At 43.2% G+C, this 24,124-nt stretch overlaps 4 protein-coding genes across 11 annotated transcripts in view; 2 read left to right on the forward strand and 2 right to left on the reverse strand.

Annotated features, from left to right (window-relative positions):
• Positions 1-7,321, forward strand: part of LOC6611031 (calcium uniporter protein, mitochondrial) — a 41,519-nt gene extending 34,198 nt beyond the window's left edge. For 4 of the 8 annotated variants that reach the window (XM_032719742.1, XM_032719744.1, XM_032719741.1 and 1 more), the window contains exons 4-9: positions 2,345-2,575; positions 5,777-6,008; positions 6,067-6,172; positions 6,232-6,333; positions 6,388-6,591; positions 6,652-6,888. In XM_032719742.1, coding sequence (XP_032575633.1) covers positions 2,345-2,575; positions 5,777-6,008; positions 6,067-6,172; positions 6,232-6,333; positions 6,388-6,591; positions 6,652-6,888 — 1,112 coding nt within the window. Of the gene's footprint in view, positions 1-2,344; positions 2,576-5,776; positions 6,009-6,066; positions 6,173-6,231; positions 6,334-6,387; positions 6,592-6,651 lie in introns of all 8 variants that reach the window. The other 4 variants (XM_032719746.1, XM_032719745.1, XM_032719747.1 and 1 more) reach the window with 4 other exon arrangements.
• Positions 7,322-9,095: 1,774 nt separating this feature from the next.
• On the reverse strand, positions 9,096-18,418 carry LOC6611034 (serine protease nudel). The gene is made up of 15 exons (XM_002035555.2): positions 18,289-18,418; positions 17,681-17,824; positions 15,810-17,624; positions 14,671-15,743; positions 14,120-14,611; positions 13,729-14,062; positions 12,393-13,671; positions 12,161-12,330; positions 11,993-12,106; positions 10,940-11,924; positions 10,408-10,877; positions 10,058-10,349; positions 9,887-9,994; positions 9,681-9,824; positions 9,096-9,621 (listed from the first exon to the last, which is right to left on the reverse strand). Exons 1-15 carry the CDS (start codon positions 18,305-18,307, stop codon positions 9,204-9,206), a joined length of 7,857 nt encoding a protein of 2,618 aa, XP_002035591.2. The 5' UTR covers positions 18,308-18,418; the 3' UTR covers positions 9,096-9,203.
• Positions 18,419-18,946: 528 nt separating this feature from the next.
• Positions 18,947-23,969, forward strand: LOC6611036 (small RNA degrading nuclease 5). Its single transcript, XM_002035557.2, has 4 exons — positions 18,947-19,120; positions 19,193-19,372; positions 21,491-22,274; positions 22,331-23,969. The coding sequence occupies exons 2-4, from the start codon at positions 19,320-19,322 to the stop codon at positions 23,612-23,614; spliced, it is 2,121 nt and encodes a 706-aa protein (XP_002035593.2). The 5' UTR covers positions 18,947-19,120; positions 19,193-19,319; the 3' UTR covers positions 23,615-23,969.
• LOC6611035 (innexin inx4) lies at positions 19,557-21,215 on the reverse strand. The gene is made up of 3 exons (XM_032719748.1): positions 20,834-21,215; positions 20,476-20,777; positions 19,557-20,403 (listed from the first exon to the last, which is right to left on the reverse strand). The coding sequence occupies exons 1-3, from the start codon at positions 21,108-21,110 to the stop codon at positions 19,879-19,881; spliced, it is 1,104 nt and encodes a 367-aa protein (XP_032575639.1). The 5' UTR covers positions 21,111-21,215; the 3' UTR covers positions 19,557-19,878.
• Positions 23,970-24,124: the final 155 nt, after the last annotated feature.

Genomic DNA, 24,124 nt, shown 5'->3' on the forward strand with positions numbered 1-24,124 from the left:
TAAAAAGCAGTGAATTATAAATCGATATTGAACGACAGAGAGAAGGATCTGCTGATCTTACAATGTCTTAAATTTGATAGTATTGCACAAGATATGCGAAGATATTTAGAGTTTATCGGAAAAACTGGGGCGATAGGTTTTTAAAGTGGTACTTCAATATATCTACATCGTAGTATTCAAATTTACTCAAAGTTTAACCTAAAACAATTGATATATCTAGAAAATATGAACGTTTGTTGAATAAAAATGTATGTTAACCATCATCATCAAATTTAAACACTACTAAAAACCAAATTATAGCCAGTATATCTAACAAATGTTCTCTGCAGCCTTGTTTGTACATTTTAAGGATAGAATATTAAAGTTGTATCTCAAACACGACAAATGCATTACCCCACAGTGGAAATCATACCATATACTGTGGCCCCGGTAGGCCCTCCTTGCACTTATAGATCATTTCAATTTTTAATGGAGCCTCTAAAAACAGATTCCCACTGCCGTGGACTATAAACGGCAATGTGTTCATGGCCATAAATATATCCTATGTGCTATCCACCGACTGGGTCCTTGAGCACTGCGAATGTGCCTCTCCGAAAAATAAATGGGCAAAGTCATTGCCTACTCTTGTGCGCCAGACACTCGACCAAGTTGCATTGAAGTTGCCTGCATCCTATTCGAGCACTTTGTTACACGCTGTTTGTCTTGGCCCGCAGTTTGGGATTATTGTGCAAACTCCGCAGTTGCCTTTGGCTTATGACGCAGAATGGGATCAAGGTGAATAAAATAGGAGCAAATGCAGTGAAATATTAAAAGGCCTAAGCACAATGCAAAAACACAATGCCCGCAAAGCGGTTGAGGTTGCGGTTTCTGCGGTAACCTCTCTTTCATTTTTTGTACGCTTACACACACAAAACAGCACCCACAGAATCAGCCAAGCTGGTTGAGTTTTCCGCTAAACTCTCAGCGCTTTTCGCGTCCTTTTTCCATTAATTAAGCGGTTACCTGGCGGTCTGAACTTTAAAATATATCCCTAAAAAATTCAGTTGTCTTCAAGCTCAACGGCATATAAGCTGAGTTACATTGTCGTTTGCTGAAAATAAGCACAAATCGATTTTCAAGCAAATAATTTGGTTCGAAAAATCAGGGATTTTACGGCTGGCACTGGAAGTAAAGAAACAAACCGCCATAATAAAGGGCCAAATAAAATTGGATATTTCAAAAGATTTTCTGCTGTCCTGCAATTTCATAAATATTTTATGAGCTTAAAGGCGCATCGATGCTTTATGGATGACCGAATGTTGGCATGGGGGTTTTTGTATCTGTATTTGCCCTCGGCTTACGCATATTTTCCCTCTTTCAAAGTTTTCCCATTTTATTTCATGTTTTGTTTTCCCCCTTTGGAAAATTCGCTCTTGCTTAATTTAAATAATGTGAAGCAGTATGAAGGGATTTTATTCGCTTAGATGGCGCTGCATTAAGTTTAACTGTGGCCACATTAATCTGGCGACAGGATAACCACGAGTCGCGGGGAAATTAGATTAGTTATAAATATTATGCAGAAAAATCGATAGTAAATAAACATAATACTGCGTAAATTATGAAGTTTTAGGCCACTATCCGATTTTACCGCAACGTTAAGTACTTTGTTAATAATTTAAAACTTTGCTGTGGTTACTTCCACTTCGAAAAGCATCTTATCTCAATCATATTCTCATCTAGGCAATCAAACCGAAACCTGTCCTCTCGTTCATTGTGTTAATTTGAAGAGTGACAATGGCATTAAATTTAATGTGCCTGCATTTCTTTTGATGGTCTTCGGTCACGCCCCCTGCCACACCCACATCCATTCCACCGCCCCTCATTTCTGTGTGTGCGTGTCATTTCCGAGTCCGATAAAGAAAATGTTGTGACAAGCCAGAGGCTTCTTTATTTTTTATTTTTCCCAGCTTTTCTCTCCAGCGAATGCCTCTCCATCAACATTTTTCGTCATTCACAACGTCTGCTTTTTTTTCTGCTGTATTTTTTATTTTGTTAAACACATTTTCAACTCGCTTTTTTATGTGCATTTTTGCGGCGTTAACTGCACGCGCCATCATTTTTACTGCGCTTTTTGTGGGCGAGACTCCTTGGGCTACCTTTTTGTGCTGCTTGCTTTTGGTTCATTACCAAAAAATATAAAAAAGAAAATGAAAGGGAAGGACCTGTCATTTTGGCACCTAGGCCAAGCCCAGCCCACTGATGGAAAATTCTGTTTAATTTCTTTTTTCGTATCTCCTTTTTTATTTCATCACCTACTTTTTGCGCCTCTGCCCATGCCCACACATAATCATTGCCATCATCCCAGATATCACGCGACTCACTTTGGCCGAGCTGAGGACGCGGCTAAAAGCCCTCGGACTGAGTGCAGCGGGCCGAAAACAAGTCCTAGTCGAACGGCTAACAAGATCTACTACCTGCAGTGCCACAACGTTGCCAAGAACAACAGGTTCCAATTTGTCGCCGGAGGTGTTCATTGGGGAGCTCGTAAATAAGTCCAACACGACCTCTGCCCCCAAAAACACTGTTCAACAAAATGGTAGGTAGAACTGGGGCCAATTTAAATCCCCAAACACTAGTTTACACTCGTTCTGCCAGCAAATTGCCATTAAAAAGGTGTAGTTCAACATTCTAAGCAAAAAAAAGATAAAGTGGTTTTACTCTGAAAGTATTGAACCCCAAAAAAGCACTATTAATCAAAATTGAATTGGGATATGTTAATACCAGTTGAAAAGTACCTAATTTGATGCGTTCAGAATTATTGGCATTTATGAAATGTTCGCTTTGGTAAACTAGTGTAATCAGCAAAACAGAAAAATGTAAAAAAAAAAAAATACAAAACGGAAATGTCGCCTGCAGCACGGAAAACCTTGTGGTCTTCACTTTGTCATTGCCATCCAGCTCTAAACCCGCCCCAACTTACCCACTAATCACTCGGTCCTGCGCTTCCTGTGTCCTTTTGGTTTGGCGTGATTTTTTCCTTTTTTTATCGTTCAATTTAAGCGTATGTTTTTGGCGAATATTTTATGCATGCAGTTATTTAATGTTGTCAGCCGTACTGGGGTGCGGTTTGTTTTTAATTTGATTTAAATGCAGGAGCACACACAAACTGGCTGGCTAAGGGCGAAAAACCTGGCACGCAAATCTTGTTGAAAATGTACGACAAAAAAAAAATTAAATCACAAAAAATATGCAAACACGAGGCGGCGGTTGCCGGAATTTTTAATAATGCACAAAGGACAATTTTTGCCGGCATTGCTGTTTGGGTGTGTGGGTGGCGAAGGACACTGCCATGTAATCATGCAATGCTCATGCACACAGGCACACGCACCAACACTTGGCTTAGTTATTTGCTTCGCAGTAATCCTCGCACATATGGAAATCACGACAGCCTGAAAGTCTGCAACACATTTGTTACAGGACATTTTTCGAGATTGCGTCGTGAACTAGAAAAATATAATTTAAGCCATGAGGTGAAGTAAGTCACCTTATCGAGAAAATGAAACTCAAGTGCTGGGTTCAATTCTGAAAACTCACAAATCCACTTTACCTTAACTCCTTTCCCCTGGGTTTACAAAATTTAAAAAATAGTTAATTGCAGGCTATGGGGGATTTTACACAGAGAAAACCTATAACATTTTTAATTAGAAAAATTTAAATTTCGATTTCATCAAAATCGTACCCATAAAAAATCTGAATTTGATTAATTCGTTCAACTGAGCTAAGACCAGAAAACAACTACCTTAAACAAAGGTTAATGGAAACAGCTTACTGCTTAATTTACTGCCCTTGAACAAGGATTTGATTGATGTGATCTTATATGAATTTGCCCCTCGTGTATTTCCACACAAAAAGTAGGCGACTGTTATAAATTTGTGGGCTGATTGCCGCTTGCAACCATTTCCAGAAACGAACGGAAGCGGTCGCCTCGTTCAGGTCTAAACTCTGGCCTCATTTGGTTTGCCAGCCACGTGTTTCCACTCATGCACTATACACTGTACACACTGTGGCCGGGTTTTTGTGCGAGTTGCCTGACACTTGTTAGTCCTGTTTTGGCAGGGATGCGGAAACTGGCTATTAAGTTTTGATGAAGCAAAGTTGCGGCCTATCAAAGCGAAGCCGTGGGCGAACATCTGACATGGCATTATCAATGTTAGCACGTTTGCTGTCTGCGGTTCTGGTTCGTGTTTTGCTTGGAACTTGTGACCACACTGTATGATATACACATGTATGGAAGGTAGTTCATAGTTTTCCTTTATGTTATTAGTCCTTATTTGTGGGCCAGCAAAATCTTTGACAGCAGCACAAACTTTATTACATTTTGCTGACGGCTGTCACAGCTTGTAAATTAAACTTTTTCGAATGCTATTTGGTCTCTTCTTATCACACGATCTTATGTCTCTTTCAACAACTGCTGTCCGCACGATAACAGTCCAATAAATCCAATTTTTACCACCGCACTCGATGTGTATTTGCACAGTTTCTCGCTTCACAGAGAGTAATGATATTTAATAGGTTTGCATTTATTGCTGTCTTGACTGCCACGTACACACAAATTATTCGCCACTCAAACGTTGAGAGATAGAGACGCACACGTCTGCTAGCGCGAAAATCTGAAAGTTAACTGAAAATTAAAACAAAAATCTGAAACTATCAATAAAAGCCGAAGCAGAAGCCTACGAAGAAGCAGCAGCGGCAAAGAAAAAGAAAACATAAAATGTTTAAAATCCCAAAAAATCAAAGTCCATGAAAATAATCATCGTTGAAGCCAGCGAGCAATGAGCGCCAACTTCTTCATCGACTTCGACGGTTAGCCAAGCTGCAACAGCAACAGTAACAACACTACTTACCCACATTTGGCGCCGACTACAATTGCTAATGGGTTGAACAGACCCAGCTAACACTCACAATCAAGCCCAGTTGGTAAAGGCGATTTAAACTAATACACAGGAAGAAACTTAAGCAAGAAAAGTGATAGAAGTTTTATAATTTGTAGTCATTCCGTCTTTTAATGTTTATTTGTTACCTTAAGATCGAGGTAATAAATACCTTTTTTCTCTTATATATATTATATATTTGGTAACCTACATTCCTGGTAATTTCTCTCCGTGTACCTTATGAGAAGAAAATCTTCATTAGATGTCGGCGGTGCTGTGTTGGTGGTTGCATTGGCGTGTGGTTGCATCGCTGGCTGCTTGCATGAGTGGCAGCGATACAGATAAATATATGTTTGTGCTACTTCATGGCTGCATAAATCCCACATGCGACAATGTGAAAACTTTTCGTTGGCCGCCTGACTGCCCGAAACTGAGTATCATCTTCAGGGGGAAGCTGCAGCTGGAATGCGATTATATGCCGCTAATTGAAATGTTTGTCAAAATCCACTATGTCATCTATTTCCAAGCCTAAACTGCCTGCTGACTGGGCTTTGTTGCACCTTCCTCCAAAAGAGGAGTGCCAGGAGTCACGCCTCAGCAAGCAATTCGAACGCCTAACTGCATTTGAATTGAGCCAGGCTGGCGAACAACCTTGAGTGGCTTTTGGTTAATTAAAACCGAGCAAAACTGCATCACAGTGTGGCACACATCCGACTGGAGAAACTGTTTGGGGAAGTGAAAAGGGAGTTGGTAGAACTCCATCGAAAAATGTACAATTAGGAATGTCTGCCGAAATAGGAAAATAAAATATATATGTGCATAATATAATGTTTGAAATAACCAAATTTGTTAATTATTTTTAGAAGACATCTATGTGGAATACGTGAATGGCATGCCACACATGACTATACGACTTCCCAGTCGCAATGAACTCTGCCAGTTTGCCCTGAAACCCATCTCCCACAACGTTGGAGATCTGTTAGCCATGCTCAGGGCTGAGGATCGGGGCATCGATCGAGCTGCGGTGATCAACAAGCATGGTGTGCGAATCGCGTCGTCCTGCACCATCGAAAGCTTGCTGGATGACTCGTTTAGGTGGATAGTTCGTATATTTCTATAAATAAATAAATTCACTAATCCTACGAAATTGTAGCATACAAATCAACAATCGCACATTGGATGTGAATCCTCCCAAGCGTGAAAAGGTCACATTGGAGTCTATGGACAAAGTGGGTGATGTTCGCAAGGTTATTGCTCAGGTGAAGTATAACTTGATAAATTTTATAGAACCTTTCCTAATATCAAAAACTATGTTTAGCTCTACGAGGCATTCAACGTCGGAGAATATCAGCTGGAGAAGAGCAATCAACTGGCCAAAGAGCTGGAGACCCTACGCTATGAACTAGAACCACTGGAAGAGGTTAGTTTTCAAAAGTTCAAATGTCATAAGTTTTTAAACGAATTGATCTTTCAGAAAAAACTGGAACTCAGCAAAAAGGCCGCCCGTCGCACCAACTTTATGACTTGGATGGGTCTGGGCCTGATGTCGGTACAATTTGGCATCTTGGCACGCCTGACTTGGTGGGAATACTCTTGGGATATTATGGAGCCCGTTACATATTTTGTTACTTACGGGACGACAATGGCAATGTATGCCTACTATTGTGTCACTAAGAGGGTACGTTTATTGGCGAACTTCGATCGGAAACCCTTGATTAAATATCTTCAACCTTTTCAGGAATATATGATGGAGGATGTGAAGAATCGCGAATTCTCACTTTCCCTTTATAGGAACGCCAAAAAGGTTCAGTTCGATGTGGAGCACTACAACGAACTGAAGCGAAAGTCGGCGGAGTTGGAGTACAATCTCAGAAGGATCAACGACCCGCTCAACATGCAATTGCCATCGCATTTGGTTCGGACCCAGGAGAACACGCCACCAACCTTAACTGAGGAAAAGGCGGAGCGGAAATAAACTTAAGGACTTCATAGAAATCGTGAAGAGACAGGGGAAACGGAAACTCAAACTAATTTTAGCTCCCTCAAACTAGATAACGAATAAAAGTCCGCCTTTTAGCTAAAGAAGTTCAGGTGATCGAAATGTTGTAGTCAAAGTAAGAATTGATTTTGTGGACGCATCACATGTTGTGTGAATTCAACTTTAGGTTTTTCTTTACGTTAACTAAAATGTTTTAGTTGTTTATTATATGATTAATTAGCATAAGCCGCAGTTTGACGATTCACACAAATTAACAAGATTTACCGGACGCCTGCTGTTTTAGAGCTTATACCATTATTTTATGTTTAATCTTTAGTTATTTATTGCAAGTGAGAGATTTGTTTTACGCCTAAGGCAACTATTGTGTGTGCAGTTTTAGCAAAATATATGAATTATTTATTGACTATCATTCCCCTATGAGTTTGGCAATTATTTACCCCACATTTTAGTGTTCTTATATTGTGTGAAATTGGTTTAAAGAACTGCTGGGAAAATTTTAGGCGCAAAACCACACAACAAAATTGGTCATCAAATTGTTAAAGTTTCTAATGATATACGGTATCACCTAAATAAACCAAATTTCACCTACATACCATCTCATATTTACAACGATAGTTTATTTTGTACGCGGATAATTCAGCTTCCTGAATATCCGTTGCCAAATGAATCAATAAATCTGAATTCATCAAAAGAAATCTACTAACTCTTCATAAGCTTTAAAATACCATACACTATGAGACAACTAGAACAAATCAATTTGTAAATAAAAACGCACCAACTATTCCATTAAGATTTTAGAAACGGAAACATAAAGACGTCGTAGTTAGTAAAGTTAATAAAATCATAAGCGTAATTTAGTAGGTTAGATATGTAAATATATAAACTGCTGTGTTTCAAGACAACGTAAACGAATGTAAGAATCACATAAAATTTATTTGCCCTGCGCGAATCGAGACAAAATTAAAGCTTAACATTAGCATAGAGTAGCCTGTTGGGCTCCAAAACTTTACCATTATTACGCTATCTTCCGAACTCTACAAACCTATATACTCTTAAACTTAGAATTGTCAAAGGTTGTGTTGAAAACTGTTTGCCTGTGCTATTAAACCCAATCCTAGAAACCAATCAGAGGACTCCACTCTCTACCGAAAATCTACACACATGCATCGCTTTTCAATGCGCTCACTATATACAAATAGAAGAAATGCTATAGTCGAGAGCACCGACTATTAGATACCCAGTACTCAAAGGAGTGTTTTAAAATATGCGGGTTTTTACAGGATTGCACAAAGTAAATAAGGTAAACTCGCATTCCAAACCATAGTCCGATTTTTTTCTGATTTGTAATGGTTTTTTTATGACGAGCTACTTTATTGAATCGGAGTACTGGGTATAGGGTTCATATAAATCGCACACTAACTAGCTAATCGCCAATCGAAATGATTAACACTAGCCTAAGCATTTACCTATGCATACTTATAATACTTTAATGGCATTTGTGATTCAATTTAAAATTATAAAATGAAAATTATTTATTGTACAAAGAGATTTTGACATTAATCAAACAAAACCGAATAACTTTTAAAGTACTTTGCCTAACCCAAGTCCCAAATAACGTTTGCGTTTATCTAATGAATTATACATAATGAATTACCTCCTAGAAATTCTCACGAAAACGTAATCCTAATCAGCGCCAAAGACTTATGAATACATTTAATTATGTAGGTACTCTTATACATTCCCTAAACTGACGTTAAAGATCTTTAAGCCCCTACTATTTATACTAATACCTATTATTATATTACCAACGATGCGCCAGAGAGCTTAACTTATTTCCAAAATGTTTCTTAACTGCTCTCAATAGGTGCCATTACTTATAATTCTCAAGTACCTTCTTTCATAAACAACTAATCTTAATATACGATTACCTGTCTTTTAAACGAATTTAAAGGAAACCCAACACTAATTAAGTGCATTAATTAATTACATTGTTTGAATTTTGGCATAACAACCAATGCGATTTTTTACATTTATAAACTCGTTTGTTAAACTAAAATTACGAAAGTACCCAAATCCCCAAAGCTTGAAATAAAAATCAAACGAAATAAAAGTCATGCAACAATATGCGAGCGCCAACTGATAAAAAATAATACGAAATTAAAATAAAACCAAGTTATTAATAATTAATGTGTACAGCTCTCGCATTTATTTGCTACTAAAACGCACAAAAGGACTATCACGAGAGTACGAAAGAACCTCTTACCAAGTAAATGTTGTCATCTTTTAGGTTTTCAGGCACATCGGATCTCCAGTCTGTAGCACATGCTGGAATCGGTGGCATTCCACCTGACCAGCTCGGCAATTGGTCTGCTGGACTTGAGGAACAGTGTAAGGCGCTCATTCAGTTGAAGAGGCGAGAACTTGCTGATGATTAACGCCTTTGTTGAGTCGCGATACTTGCCCATCAGCGACTCATTGCTAAAACTTCGTCCTTGCCTATCCGCCAACTCGTAGGTGTGCACGGGTTTGTTCTCCTCATCGTCAATCAATCGATAACTAGGCTGTCTATATGGATTGTAGCCCAACTTTTTGCATATTTCACGCACTTCATCCACTTGTGGTGGTTTACTTTTCGGGAAGCATTTTGTATGCCAGATGCCATAGGTCTGTTCGATAACCTGACCGTACTGTGGAGCTATTTCCGGTTGCCTATATATAAAAGAAGCTATGAAATGCTGGCTTTCGAAAGATTCAAGTTAAATGCGTACGTGTGCTGACTATTGGACCAGAAATCCTTCTTCTGCAGATGCAATGGGTGCTCTATGCCAAAGCAATACCGCTCATCTTCTCCATTGGGACAATCCTTCTCTTTGTCGCATACAAAATCACGAGGAATGCAATCTTCAGGGGAGCTGTTTGGAATAAATAATTGAATGGAACTGCGACTAGATTTAAAACATTACTAGTCACTTACGAACTGCACTGGAAGTGATCCGCTGTGCAGTTACACAGTACTGAACTCTCGTCGCTTTTGTCCCAGCAGTTTCGCTTGCCATCGCATATCTTAGACGGATCAGTGGCTCTATAAAAAACATAAATTTTAAAAAACATAATTTAACTTTAAGTTACCTCGCCTTAAACGTACTGCAGATATGTGAAACAACTGCAGATGGTCGGCTCATCCGTCATGTCCTCACAGTCAGGTACGTGGTCACAAAACTTGCTTTTCGGCACGCATTTGAAGCTGGTCCGACACTTCATCTCGCCAGGGGCACATTGCTGCTTCTGCTGTCGGCATTTGGTTTCCTCCTCATCGCTGCCATCATGACAATCGGAGCGGCCGTTGCACATCGCAGCCTGCGGCAAACAGGTACCCAGCAGGCAACGATGGGTGGAGCATTCCGGGGCTGGTAGCAGCATTTTGCAGCTGGGTTTTTCTATTGGGGAATTTTAATTAACTTTGGCAGTTTTTAAGCTACACACCTATGATATTACCTATGATATCCTGCAGCGATTTGTATACCAGTTCCAACGTTCTAATGCCAAATGGCTGTTTAAAACTTTGGCAATCGGAATTGTTGTAGTTAAACAAGGCCGTTGGGAACCATCCTGTGTGCGAGTCCCGACAGACCAATACACCCTGATCGCTGGGATTGTGATGTGCATCGCTCACATTTTTCAGCCCAAACTGGTTGCAGCTGGTGAATTTGGTAATGGCCGGTAGCTCTGTGGGAGCTACACCATTAATGAGTTCCACCTCCTCCGAAATGGAAGCCATATCCTCGGCACTCACATTTAAGAGGCGCATCAGATTAGCCGGTGGTTGCTTTTCCTGCAGCTTGTAGCAGGAATCGCAATCGGTGGCATTGTGCATCCGGGCAATGGCTACGGTTTTAATGCGTCCTGTGGCATCGTCATGAAGTACACTGATGCACTGCCTCGCATAGCTTTGATTTTGATGGGAACTGCAAAAGCAACGTTAATTAGTTACGGCCTTGAAATGTTAAACACAAATTAATTAACTCACCTATCAGGCAGGAAGGTAGGCAGCACATGGTGGGTAAACCGCACAGGGCGCTCCAGATGCAAAAGTAACACATTGGACTTCGGCACCCCCTCAAAGCAGTCCACACGCCGAATCTGCTCGTGATTGCTTCTGTGGGCCGATCGCTTTGTTTTGCCACCGCCCAGCAAAACGCTGACGTAGTGAGTCTCCAAGTCAATGCCAGACAGGCAGCTCTCGTGGACCATTACCCAATGCTTGTCAATCAGCACTCCGATGCACCAGAGATCGCCATTCATATAGACATCTGCCAGCCAGGGCCAGTGCAGCTCCTCTATGGCTTCATGGAGCTGCTCATTAACCAGTATGGTTTTGTTTTTCTTACTCTTGATGAGTTTGTCCAGACGATCCAAAATTTCATCTTTTTTATTTACAACCATCGCCGGAATTTGCGGCTTAAAATGCACATTGGGAGTGTTGTGCGTCTCGATGGTGGGCGACAGGACAGGAACCTGTTCAATTTGCGTTTTCTTGACAGCTTGCCCAGCGCTGAATGTTTTTAGGGGTGTGGTTTTGTTGGAGTACGGATTGCACTCCACGTAGATGCCCACACACTTGCGGGGCAACAGACGATCCATCTCCGGTCTTGAAGCGGATGGCGGTCCCAGTTCGGGTATTATGACCTCGTTCTCAGTAAATTGGACATTGTCACCGACCATGGAATGAATTTGAGCTGCCATGCGGTTTCTGCCTCCTTTTAACTCCGGTGTGATGGGTTGCATTTCCTGCTGACTCACAAACTCCGAGCTGTTGAAGTAGTGAGCTCCATTGAAACCAAGGAGAGCACACACCGCATCTGCTGTTTTGGCCTGGTGCTCGTGATAGCCAGTCTCATGAGCACAGACTACCCGCCACACGCCATGGCCGTTTCTGGAGAATATTCCGCTACTGCTGAACTTGGGCTGCTGATGCACATCAAAGTGCACATCGTGGCCATTGGTCAAAGCAACTGAAAAGGATATTCAAGTTACATTATATATTTCTACAATACTTTTAAATAGACATTTATGTACATACAGCAATCCTTTTCATCTTCCTTAAACTTGCAATCCACTTGATTATCGCAGCGTTTGCTTAACGGCAAACAAGTCTTAGACAGCGGGCAACGGAATTCGTTTGATTGACATTCCACTAAAAAAATGTGTTTCAAATACAAAGTATTAAATAATTTTGGTCAGTCATTACCACAGTCCTCTTCATCCGTGAGGTCCTCGCAATCTGCCTTGCCATCGCAAATGAGTCCCTTCAGAGATCCCTTCATGTAATCTTTGCATGTGCAGTCCAGTTCATCAGTTCCATCCTCGCAGTCCACTTTCCGATCACAACGCATCATAATATCCACAATTTGCGACATCCTGAGAAATGAAAACAATACGCATTACAACAGAACACAACGAATGACACAGCGACTACCCACTTTTTGCACACAAATTTATGAGGAATTTGTATTTGATCCTTTTGAGAATGAGTGCTGCTACTATGCGTTGTTGTCGTCTTGGCGGATTCTGTAGTAGTAGTTGGTGCTAATGTGGTTACAGCTGCAGGCTTTTCAGTGGTTGGAATGGTAGTAGAAATTGTGGCTAAGGGCGTAGTGGTAAGGGTAACGATACTGCTAATTGTGGTTGTGTCTTCTGTGGTTGTTGTTTCCTTCACTCTCTCTGTTGTTACTAAATTTGGAGCGTCTGTTGTGGTTAGAGATAAAGTAGTCGTCCTCACTTCCATCGGGGTCTCAAAAGTCGTACTCTCCATAAATTCAGTGACCAAATCTGTGAGCTTCTTTAGGTCTTCAGTTGAAGTGGGCATTGTTGTAGTTTGAGCAACAGCAGTTGGTAATGTTGTTTGTGCGGTTGATGCTTCAGATTCAATTGTAGTAAATGCAAATGTTGATGTTTCAATATTTGTAGATGGCAACCAAGTTGAAGGATTTGTCGTCGTCGTCAAAAAAGTGGAAGGGCTAGTGGCTGAACCACTCACTGTAAAATCTGTGCCCGTGGTTTCATCTGTTATTGATAAATCATCTGAGGCAGTTGAGGTGATTTGTTCATTTAAAGATAAATCTATTGGACCCTGTGTTGTTTCAATTTGTTCCAAAGATGTTGTGCTTTCCAACAACTCTTTCTCGTCTTGTTCAGTCTTTAAATCTTCATCTTCAATGGGAATAACCTCCCGCATTTTACTCTTTTCCTTGTTCTCCTTCAATGGATGATAGTCACTCTCAGTTGTGGTGCTGATATTCAGTCGAACGCCCCCCACCATATCTGGCAAAAAGTTGTAGGTGCATCCCACCTCATCCTCGCCACCCAAACAATCAACGTTGCGATCGCAGCGCTGTTGTTTAGCAATACACCGCTTACCGCCCCACACGCATATAAATCCTGGACACAGTTGAAGCGGCTGAAGTTTGGGCAAAAGTCGTGGAGTAGTAGCCATTTCCAGCCAGTCTAGGTAGAGAGTGACCCTCGTGTAGACTCCAAACTCCTGAGGACGAGCACAGCCATTGCCGTGACTTACTACTCCGGCCAGATAAAATTCATCTGTGTTAGAGACGCTGCGGCAGAAGAGGGGTCCACCCGAATCACCCTGGCAGGCATCGCGACCACCATCTGGATCGCCAGCACAAATGTCTTCTGAAGCCTGATCTTCTGGATCGGTGCATTTCTTACGAATTGGCACGATAACTTGGCGCAGGGGATCACCTGCAAAAATTTGGTTAATATATAAGTGGTTTATTTGTATATGGCTTCAGTACTTACTGCTTGGACCCTTCTCTCTAATGGCTCCCCAACCAACCACCGTGCATAGAGTGTGTTCCACGGGTCCCCAGATCCAATCGTCGCCTACTGTAGTTCTTCCCTTGTCGGGTAAGCAAATAGGTTTCACCCATCGATTGAACTGCAGCGGATTCAGCAGGCGAAGCAGAGAGAGATCGTTGCGCATACTTCTCCTTTCGTAGGCTTGGTGGACGACCACATGGGAGACGGGCTGGATCTGAGTTGCGGGTGAGTAGCTTGAGCGACGTAGGAGACCAGCACGCACTTCATAGAAGTACTTTCCAAAGTTGATGACACAGTGGGCAGCGCTGATGATCTATAGAAAAAACCTATCAGTAAATATATATAATTGAAAAATATATTCCAAACTCACCCAACGATCAGAATAAATGGTTCCACCACAATGGAACTTTCCATTCCTATAGATAGCAACAACAAATGGCCATTGGAGTGCACTTGTATAACTTCCACCAACAATTCGGCCATCGCCAACGATTTCCTTTGAATCCGATATCGCTCTTTTTACTCTCTTCGAGTGTTCCAACATAGATGATTTAGAGGGCAGGCCGCACTGCATCGGGGGGCACTTGACATAGGCCACATGATCTACTATGGAATCGTGGCTATTGCGTCCATGACAGGCCTGAGCAAAGTGGACTCCAGCATGCAGCGAGGGCTCAATAAAAGGACCAGGCAAAGTTAGGGTTTGGAAACTGACATTCAACGAAGCTGAGTGATCCATCCGGCTGTTGTCATCCATCTGGCAGGCTAAAGCCGCCCACTTTTCACCATTGTTGCACACAGGATGCCAGTCCCCGCGATAATTGTGGTAGAGGTAGCCTTCAGAAGCAGATGCACCGTGGGACTGAAAAAGATTTGAAAGCGTTTTAGAAAAAATTCCATCTAAGCTAATGACTTAACCACCATATGATCCGCCACATCGTTGACCAACATGCTGCAGTGCTCCTCATCGCGTCCATTCAGGCAGTTCATAAATCCATCGCAGCGCTCCAGTCGACTGTAGCACATTGAAATAGTAGATCGATTGCGTTTGGCAAAGTCCTCTGGGTTTTCATAGCAGGAGTAAGCCAACGATTCGCAGCCAAAGCATCCCAGTTCGTCCTCGCCCATAGGGCAATCTTCGTAACCATCGCACAGACGATCTTCATCCACGCGACCTGCACAGGTGCAGGCGGACTCATCGCTGCCATCCGAACAATCCACCACATTATCACACCATCTCGCGGCAGGAATGCACTCCTGTTGACCAAAGCAGGAAAACTGATCGGGCTCTGGGCACCTGGATCGCTCCTGTATGGGTTGTTGTGGCAATCCTGCATAGCTGGCGTAGATGATCTGTCCCTGCTGATTGGCGGTGCTTGTCTGATTGGCATGACGCATCTTGAAGTTGGCATTGGAGAAAGCCGTCTGTCCACCCTGCTGCTGCTGATTGGATGTCTGCGATTGTCCTGCTCCCTGACCCGATTGATTCTGCATGTAGCTGCAGTAGACCTGCTGCTGCTGCCCGTTTGTCGGTTTCTGTGGTGAGGCGTTCTTCGAGAAGATATTGGCACCCTGTCCGCCGGCTCCGGATCCGCCACTTCCTCCGAAAAAGTTTCCGCTCGGTCCAAACTGCTGAGGCACAAAAAATATACCGCCGCCAGGGTTCGATGAGCCTCCAAAGTGTGCACCCTGCATGCCCATAAATGTGGGCGTATTCGACCACATGGGCATACGGAAATTGGCAGGCGTCATGTAGAAGCAAACGGGAATGCTGGGCATTCCGAAGTTGGGGTTAAACATAAACTGCGCTGAGGCCTTCATAGTTTCACCTGACACCGGAAATCCGCCAGGAGCTCGACTGGTAAACTGTACACTGGGTGAAGCCGTAAAGGTTTCACCCTTCTCCTTCGTCTCACCGTCTGACATGGAGGCAACTTTGTTGCGCATCCGCAGAGCCACTCGTTCGCAAAGACTAAGAATTTGGGCGTCGGCAGCTGTAAATTGAATGATAAATTACTGATTATCTTATCGTAGCAAAAATGCATTAGCATTAATCTCACCATTCCAAGTGTGTCCGTTAAGTGGATTAATTTTGGGTCCCATTTTGTCTAGGGCTTTGGCATCTAAAGCGGTTCCAAAAGTATCTATGAGTTCGTTTTGATTTGGCCTTGCCTGATCCTCAAACTTCTTCAGCCACAGCTGCCGCTGGTAGCCATCCGTCACGGTTTCTGAGGAGGATTCACTTCCGTTTAGGACCCTGAGAATGGGTTTCTGCTCTTCGTGTTGCTCAAAGCTCTCCAGCATGTTTTCGATGCTGGTAGGGTTGTCCAGCGGATGCGAGGATCGTGGTGATTCTGGATTGCTGATCGCCTCCCTAGTAGTCAACTTCGGTTGGCTTGTGGAGCTACTGCTTACCTCAGCACTGGACTCTCCTCCATCGATGATCCAGTCAAACTTGACCGGTTTCGGCTTGGTGGGATAGGCAGTGAAATTATGAAGACTCTCGTTGATTTCGGTTGTGCTGACTGCCACAGTTGTCGCAATGGTTGTGCTAGTGACATTCTCCTTAGGCTCCAAAACTTCTTCTCCGTCAATTATCCAATCGAATGGCATCTTACGTAGTCCGGCTGTGGTTCCAGTGACTTCAGTAGTTGTTTCCTGCGGCTCTACCACTTCCCTGCCGTCAATAATCCAATCGAAAGTTATTTTCGGCAGCTCTGTGGTGACAATGATGGTTTCCAAAGTTGGAACTGTCGTCGTGGTCGTCGCAGTTGTTGTCGTAGTAGTGTTGGTGGACTTTACTTCAGGCTCTACACTTTCCTCTCGGTCCAGTATCCAATCGAAAGACAATTTTCTCTGAGCAGTGGTGTTCCTGGTTTCCACTGGTCCATCGGTAGTGATATTCAATAGTAATCCGTTTTCCGTGGTGGGCACGTGATCACTGTTAGTGGTTTCTGTGTCAAGTATTGGATCGGAGGATGTCGATGTGGTGGTTACATTTCTAATAATTCGCTGCCCTGGTCCCTCAGTTGTACGCAAAATCTCTTGGGGCTTGTCAAAGTGATCCAGTATCCAGCTGATCTTCTCTGTAGTGCTCTCCACAGTCATTCTTTCGGTAGCGGTTGAATCTATTTTTGTGGTTGTAATTTCGACCAATTGAGTGGTGTTCCCAGGTGCCTTAGTTGTTTCCTTCTTGGGTGCACCATCTGTATAAACTGGACTCTCGTCATGATCGTGCCCATCGATGATCCAGCTGATCCTTGAAGGTTTAATCTTAGTCCTCGCTGGCTTTTCAGTGGCATTTACCACAGCCGTTGTGGTCTCTGCAGTTGTCATCTGAATCAGATCGGCCGGTGAAAAAGTATCCTTCTGTTCATGGGACTCCATGCTGCTTGATTCCAATTTCGGCTGCTGCTCCCGCATAATGGCCTTCATCTTCTCCATTTTCTCGGTCACCTCCTTTGCCATTTTGTACATGCGCAAAAAGGCGGACATGCAATCCTGCGGAGCATGCTTCTTGCAACGCACAAACTCATGTTCCAGTTGGCTCAGGGCTTCTCTTGCTCTTTTGCTTCGCAGCTTGGTGTACAGGTGCTGCAGATTGGCCTCCATCCGAACAGGATCCAACAGATCCAACCCATGCAAGTCACGACGCAGGCGGTGTTTCTTGTTCAACCGGAACTTAACCAGCATTTGCCTCATATGCTTTCTTCTCCGGTTTTTGCTATCCTCCATATCCTTGTTCATCTCTTCGTCGAGCAATTTGAAGTGCAAGGTTTGAGGGCTCACAATCAGGGCAGATTGATCCTCCTCAAAGGGCTGGTTGATAAGCACTTGGTGCCTGGCATTCAGCGCTGCAATCTGCTGCACTTGATCTTTGAGTATTTTATTTGTTATTATTACTCTTAATAAGACTGTTTTACGAACTTACCAATTTTCTCCACCACTAGACCATGGTAAATCAGCGAAAATAGCAGCACGATGATTACCAGAATCGAGAAGGCCACAATCCGTTTGCCGTATCCAATGTTCCACCAACGACGCGGATGCCGAAGCAGCCTGGTGGCCTCCATCTCTGAAGAATTCCGTTTAAGAATATTATTGTAACGAAATTTCTTAACCAAGTTCAAATATGTTTTTGGCTCAACACATAAAAGTTTTTTTTTTTTTTAAGCCAATGCTTAAGTATTAAACTGTTTACATACTTGTATGCTTATTGTCTTGTTCGCAGTTTTTATAAAAACTCAGTCTACATACTTTTATTTTCAACATACATAATTAAACACTTTTTATTATTTATTGTGGTCAGCACTTTCTGGCCTGTTCAGCACTTTCGCAATAATTTTTATAATAATGCTGATGCAAGTTCAAAATAAATTGGAACTTTCGACCATTTTATGGAATTCACTTTCTGGCTTAAAATGCTCACAGACGTGGGTGAAAATATTAATTGGACAATACAAAAAAAGAATTTTTCGGCCTATTTTCTTTTGCCAACGAGTACGGAAGTTATTTTCAAGATTTCAAAGTAACACATACCATCCATGTTGTAATTCATTATTCACTGTATTGATTTATCTTCTGGATTTTTCACTTAAGCTCTGGACATCTTAAACACATAAACTTGTACGCCACAAAATCGCTGATATTTTCTTTCACTCGTAGTTTTTATTTATGTGTTTAGCACTTTGTTAAATTGGCCGGGCAACAAGGAGCCTCGGGTTACAGCGATTCACTCAAACAAAAATCCACAAAAAGCAATCGCAAAGCAATTTGATATCCACGATAATCCAGAACGGTAATAACCACCACGATGACGATGAAGACTTCCGCGCGATCCGGCCGGTAAAGAGCAACTGAATCCGACGGTGGTGAATGCGCCGCTTATAAGGGCTTCCGGAAAGTGGATCAGCCGGGCAAACGACCCACATCCAGCGGCCACTGCTGCACTTTTCTGCTACGTTTCGAAGTTTATGGTTTTTTGGTTAATGAAAAGCGGCCCGGCAACTGCGGAGGTCAGCTGAAATGGCCGACGAAAAGTGCAAGTTGAAGGGGATTTCGGAATGGCAGAGCAACGAACCAGCCGCCCACCACCCATGCATCCAGAATTGTGAGCTAAGCAGGCCCAGCATTAATTGTCAACTCTGTGTGTCAGAAGTTTCCAAATCAGTTTTTTTCTTTTTTACAAATTTCGTAAAGCGCATAAAAATAAAAACTTTTTTTCCACACATCAAAGCTTTGACCACAAACACTATTTACCGAAAAATATAAATAAAAAACAAATAGAAACGTTAGTAAAACAGAAAACAAATGCATTTATCTTAGAAAATCGTAAAAAATTGTTTATCAAAATTTTACCATCAGACAGAATGTAAGTAGCAGCAGCACATGAAACGTGCAGGAATCATGTGTCTTAGCCAGTAGTATTCCCATGAACCCACAGAACTTCGTTAACAAAAATTGACGCGCAAGCAAAGAAAGTATATGCCCTCCAGATCCAGCCAGTCATTGGAGGAACCAGGAAACAATCAAACACAAGGACCTTCCCACGGTATCTCGAGATAACAAACATGATGTGGACCAGGACGACAATCGCACTGCGCAGAATTGCCAGGTCGCCCAGGTATGTAACGAATAAAATCATTAATTACATAGATTGCATTCAAAAAGGTATTAGTTACTCATACTCATACACCAACTTGAACGTTTAAATATTGTGTAGGTTATAGTAAATGAGAATATGTTGATGAATAATTAATTTCAATAGTGGCCAATCACCAATCAATAAAATGTGACATGAAAATAGCTTATGTTCTTTACACTTTCAACTTTTATTAGAGAAAATACAGTTTTCAATCTATATCAAACCAATTAATGATTAAAATGGTCAAGAATATTTATGATGATTAAGAAATATGAGAATTTACTGAACAAGTGAAAATGCCACATTTCTCTTAGTACAAAAATAATAGTTTGTTATTTCTTCGATAATACGCAAATATCGATGTGAAAAAAATTAATGTATGTTATTCTTGTTTGTGTCATCTTAGTCTTCTACTCCATAGATGATTCAAATGATAATACTTATTTCAGTATATTGAGATTAAACTTGGTGTCATCACTGAGATCTTAGATCTCGTCCGCTCCCGGCGGTTTTTTGATCAAGGACTGAGCTGCGTACAGCTCCTCTAGCAACTTACGGAATAGCTCGGGGCTGATGTTGTTGCCTACGCGCATCAGCACGAACCAGTCGCCGAAACTGCAATTGCGCAGTGCCACCTGCAAGTGCTTCTTGGGCATGAAACGTGCCCTGGCACGTAGCAACTGCAGACGCATTCCGGGATACAAAACGGTGGCCAGGCGGTACAGAAACTTGAGGGCAATGAGCATAGCCACTAGTATAAACCAGATCCACAGGAAGGCGAAGATTTTCTCGTTCAGTATATTCAGGGGCAGCAGGCACAGGTAGTCGTATATGTTGGAAGAACCGCTGGGGCCGCCCTTGTACATCTCGCACTTGGCACACTTGGGAAAGACTGCCATGGTGATTATGTTCCACTGGTTATAGTCGCCATTGTAAAGAGACAGCAAGGCATCGCGGTAGCGGCCCCAAAAGCCGCCGAAAAATACGTCCAACAGAAGGAAGTTTAGAATCTGCAGGGTTACAAATAGTTACAATAGTTAGTTGAATCCTAGATTATTGAATTACTAGTTTTGTTCACTCACACTGATGCTCAAATTGAGTATTTCGCAGAAGACGTAGCTAACGAAGTAGCGGAAGTGGGTCTCCTTGTAGTCGCTGGAGAAGTAGTTGACTAGTACGCGCAAATGAGTTCTGCTCTTGTCCTTGCAAACGGCCATCTTGTGGAAATCATCGCACAAATGTTTCAGCCGACCGCCCTCCCAAATCTTCCAGAGAAATGCTGGCATATAGAACACAAACGACTCGAGCAGCAGTACCAGCACGACCCACTGATAGTAGGTGATGTATTTGCGATTCTCCGGGGGAACCACCTTACTAACCGCATCTGAAATGGCGAATCCCTGCTGAAAAGGGGTATCTTTGAAGCATTTCCAAGCTCACCTGGCCGGCACTGTGCAGCGCCATTCCTTAGCGGCGTCACAGTCACATTGTCGCTCACATAGGCCCCGTAGATCCAGCAAAAGGCGTGCACGTAGTCCATGTCCCTGTCCCCAAAACACTGGATGGGATCCCCGAAATATTGTTTCGAGGAAAGCAAAAATGTGCAGGCCAAAAGCAGGGCCACCGTGACTTTGGAATGCAGCGTGAAAATGGCATCGTAGATGTGCACCGACTTGAACTGCAGATACTTGGAGAGCGGCTTAACAGCTGCGTACATGTTGGCGTATTTATTTTATTTAATTTCACGCTTAAAACATTAATTTCTTAGTGCTTGTAAAGTTTGACGATTTAACTTGTACCAAAAGCACGCGGCATCTTAACGGTTGATGTATACTATGGTTGTCTCTTTCTCGCGTCAGGGAACCTTATGTACAAATCGCAATTTGCAGCAGCCAGCTTTTGTATGGTATTGATTTCGGCTGGAAAGAGGCTAGATTTGACGAGAAAATAGCGGCACTGCCAGCTATGTTGGGCTTAAAACCGTTTTTACCATCTGGTAACACTAGCACGTTGCACATGTTAAATCTTCGTGTTGACAAATCAAAATCTTCAGAAAATCGAGTTCATTTAATATAAGTTGCGTATTTTCGCCTGCAGCTTGAACGGTAAGCGCTCCAGGATGAAGGAACAAATGTCCGCCAAGCAGCACGAGCGCAACGAAAAGAAGAAAAAGAAGCTGGCGGCCCTGGCGAACCTGATGGAGCTCAACGATCGCGATCGATTGCACGAGGCAGAGTTGGCCAAAAAGCGCGATGCAGAGGTCGATGTGGAGGAGAAGTCAGCAGCAAAAGCGGAGGACGGGGACGACGGCTTCATCTTGGTGGGCAGCAAACGCAAACCTCGAAACCGTCGTCAAAACGCCGAGCAGGAGGCGGATTCACAGACTGTCCCCGGAACATCAGATCCTGAAGAGCCGGTTACCAAGAAAACCCGCAATAACGATGCTGGTGGCGATAGCCTGCCGCTGGAGATCGGCACGCTATCCGAGGATCAGTACAATCAGTTGTCGGCGGAGTTGAGACGTCGCAAACGGGAGCTGGAGAACGTACCGGCCCTGCGACTGCGTGAGATGGGTCAGCGCGCCTCCCTGGAGACTCCGCAAGATGCTCGCACGCCCATCTTTCTAACCGACATCCAGAACCTGTTAATGTGCGCACTCATTGGCCAGAAGAGCCCCTGCCGTCCGGATCGCTGGTGCAGCGTGGAGAAGTGGCTCAGTCTGTCGCACAGTGTGGTGGTCATTCTGGAGGGACTATCTCTCTACCACTATCTGTCTAACGAGACCCACTTTGAGGCCACCAACAGGATATTCAGCACGAAGCTGGAGATGATGCTTCCAACGCAGGAGGAGGGCCAGAAGATTATTGACGAGATTGCCAAGGTAGGTCTTCGATGAAACTGCCTGTTGGCCTAATAATATATCCCTTGCTCTTGCAGATTCCTCTCACCAATGTGCAGGCACGCAGACTGATAGACGAGCACGGCTCCCTGGAGTCGGCTGTTGAGCTGAACAAAGATCCCACTTTGTTTGTAAAGACAATCTTTCCAATCGAAAGCACTAAATCTGAGGCGGATGACATGCATGAGGATGACAAGTTCCCACGCACTAAGCTCTTGCTGTCAGCCCTGCAAATGGTCGACGAGGGCTATCCTATTCCTTTGCAGGGCGAGCTACACACTCGTTTCCGAAACTTTAAGTTTACTAAGGATGTGTATGCGCCGGTAACCAATCGCAGTCCCATGTTCGGCGTAGATTGTGAAATGTGTCACACGGAGGCGGGTTGTAACGAGCTAACCCGAATCTCTATTGTCAACGAAAATTACGAGACCGTTTATGAAACGCTAGTGTTGCCAAATAACCGGATCACCGACTATCTGACCCAGTATTCGGGCATAACCGCAGAAATTATGGAGCAAGTGACCAAGAGGCTGAATGTTGTGCAAAAGGAAGTGTCCGAATTACTGCCTCCAGATGCCATCCTGGTGGGGCAGTCTCTAAACTCTGATTTGAACGCCATGAAAATGATGCACCCGTATGTAATTGACACCAGCGTGTGCTTTAACACATCTGGGGTGCGTCGACGCAAGACCAAGCTGAAGGACCTGGCCAGGACTTTTTTACAGGAAATTATCCAGGAGAACATCGATGGTCACGATTCCATTGAGGATTCGCGAGCCACGCTAAAGCTCGTCAAGAAGAAGTTGGCAAACAGCATCGAGTTCGGAGACCAGATCCTCACGCAGCACAAGCAATTGCAGGAGTTGGCGAACGCATCCAGCGGCGATACCATATCCAACAATCTGTTTGCACATGTGGCAAAGCGGGATAAGCGCACGGCCATTGTCACGGTCGGCGAGCTGCAGCCCCATCTAAAGGAGGTGATCGAAAAGGCGGGAGAGGCAGCGCCGAAGGATCACAGTACGTCGGTGCGTGTCCACGAGGTATCCACGGCCAAGGAGGCCATTCGTAAGGTCAATGAAGTTGCACTGGAAAATGCCTTGACAATTGCCAACCTCCGCGTGCCAGAGCAGGACTTTCTGTTGGACAGTGCACAGCGGAGTGTTGCCAAACTGGACAAGACCATCGATCGCCTGTGGAAGTCAGTTGCGCACAACGGACTCTTCCTCGTCATCATGGGCGGATCGACAGAGTGCTCTAAGGGCGTAGCCAAAATAGCCATCAAGCGACTAAACGGATCGGATCAGACTATGGAAAGTTAGGGAGCTACATTACTTATGCTAACCGCCTCCACGGGATACCCGCTGCCACTAAGGTTCTGAGGCCCAGTTGGAATCCAGCAGATAAATCAAATTTACCGTATCACACTCAAGACATGACCAACAGTTGCATTACCATACACCGGGAAAATGTCCTCCATGCGTGCATCGATAAAAAATTATAAAATTAAAAACAAATTCGATCAATAACGAATAATAAAATGTACATTTAATGTTTTTCAAAAAATTGCAGTGGCTTCTGCATGGTTATATTAAATTAAATGAACGGTAAAAATTGTGGATTATTGTATAAACGTACGGAAAACTTAAAAATTAAAAAAATACTATGTAATATTGATTCCATTTAAAATTTTCAGTAAGGGTCAACATAATACATGGTTTGTGTCCGCAGGCAATTAGAAATAATTCCCCTATCCGTCCGATACATTTCCCGGATGGAGCATTCCGTACTGGCAGCTATGGATTTGACCTAGTTTCGTTTGGCTTGCATTG

The sequence above is a fragment of the Drosophila sechellia genome, chromosome 3L, assembly GCF_004382195.2.
Source record: "Drosophila sechellia strain sech25 chromosome 3L, ASM438219v1, whole genome shotgun sequence".
NCBI classification, from domain to species: domain Eukaryota; kingdom Metazoa; phylum Arthropoda; class Insecta; order Diptera; family Drosophilidae; genus Drosophila; species Drosophila sechellia.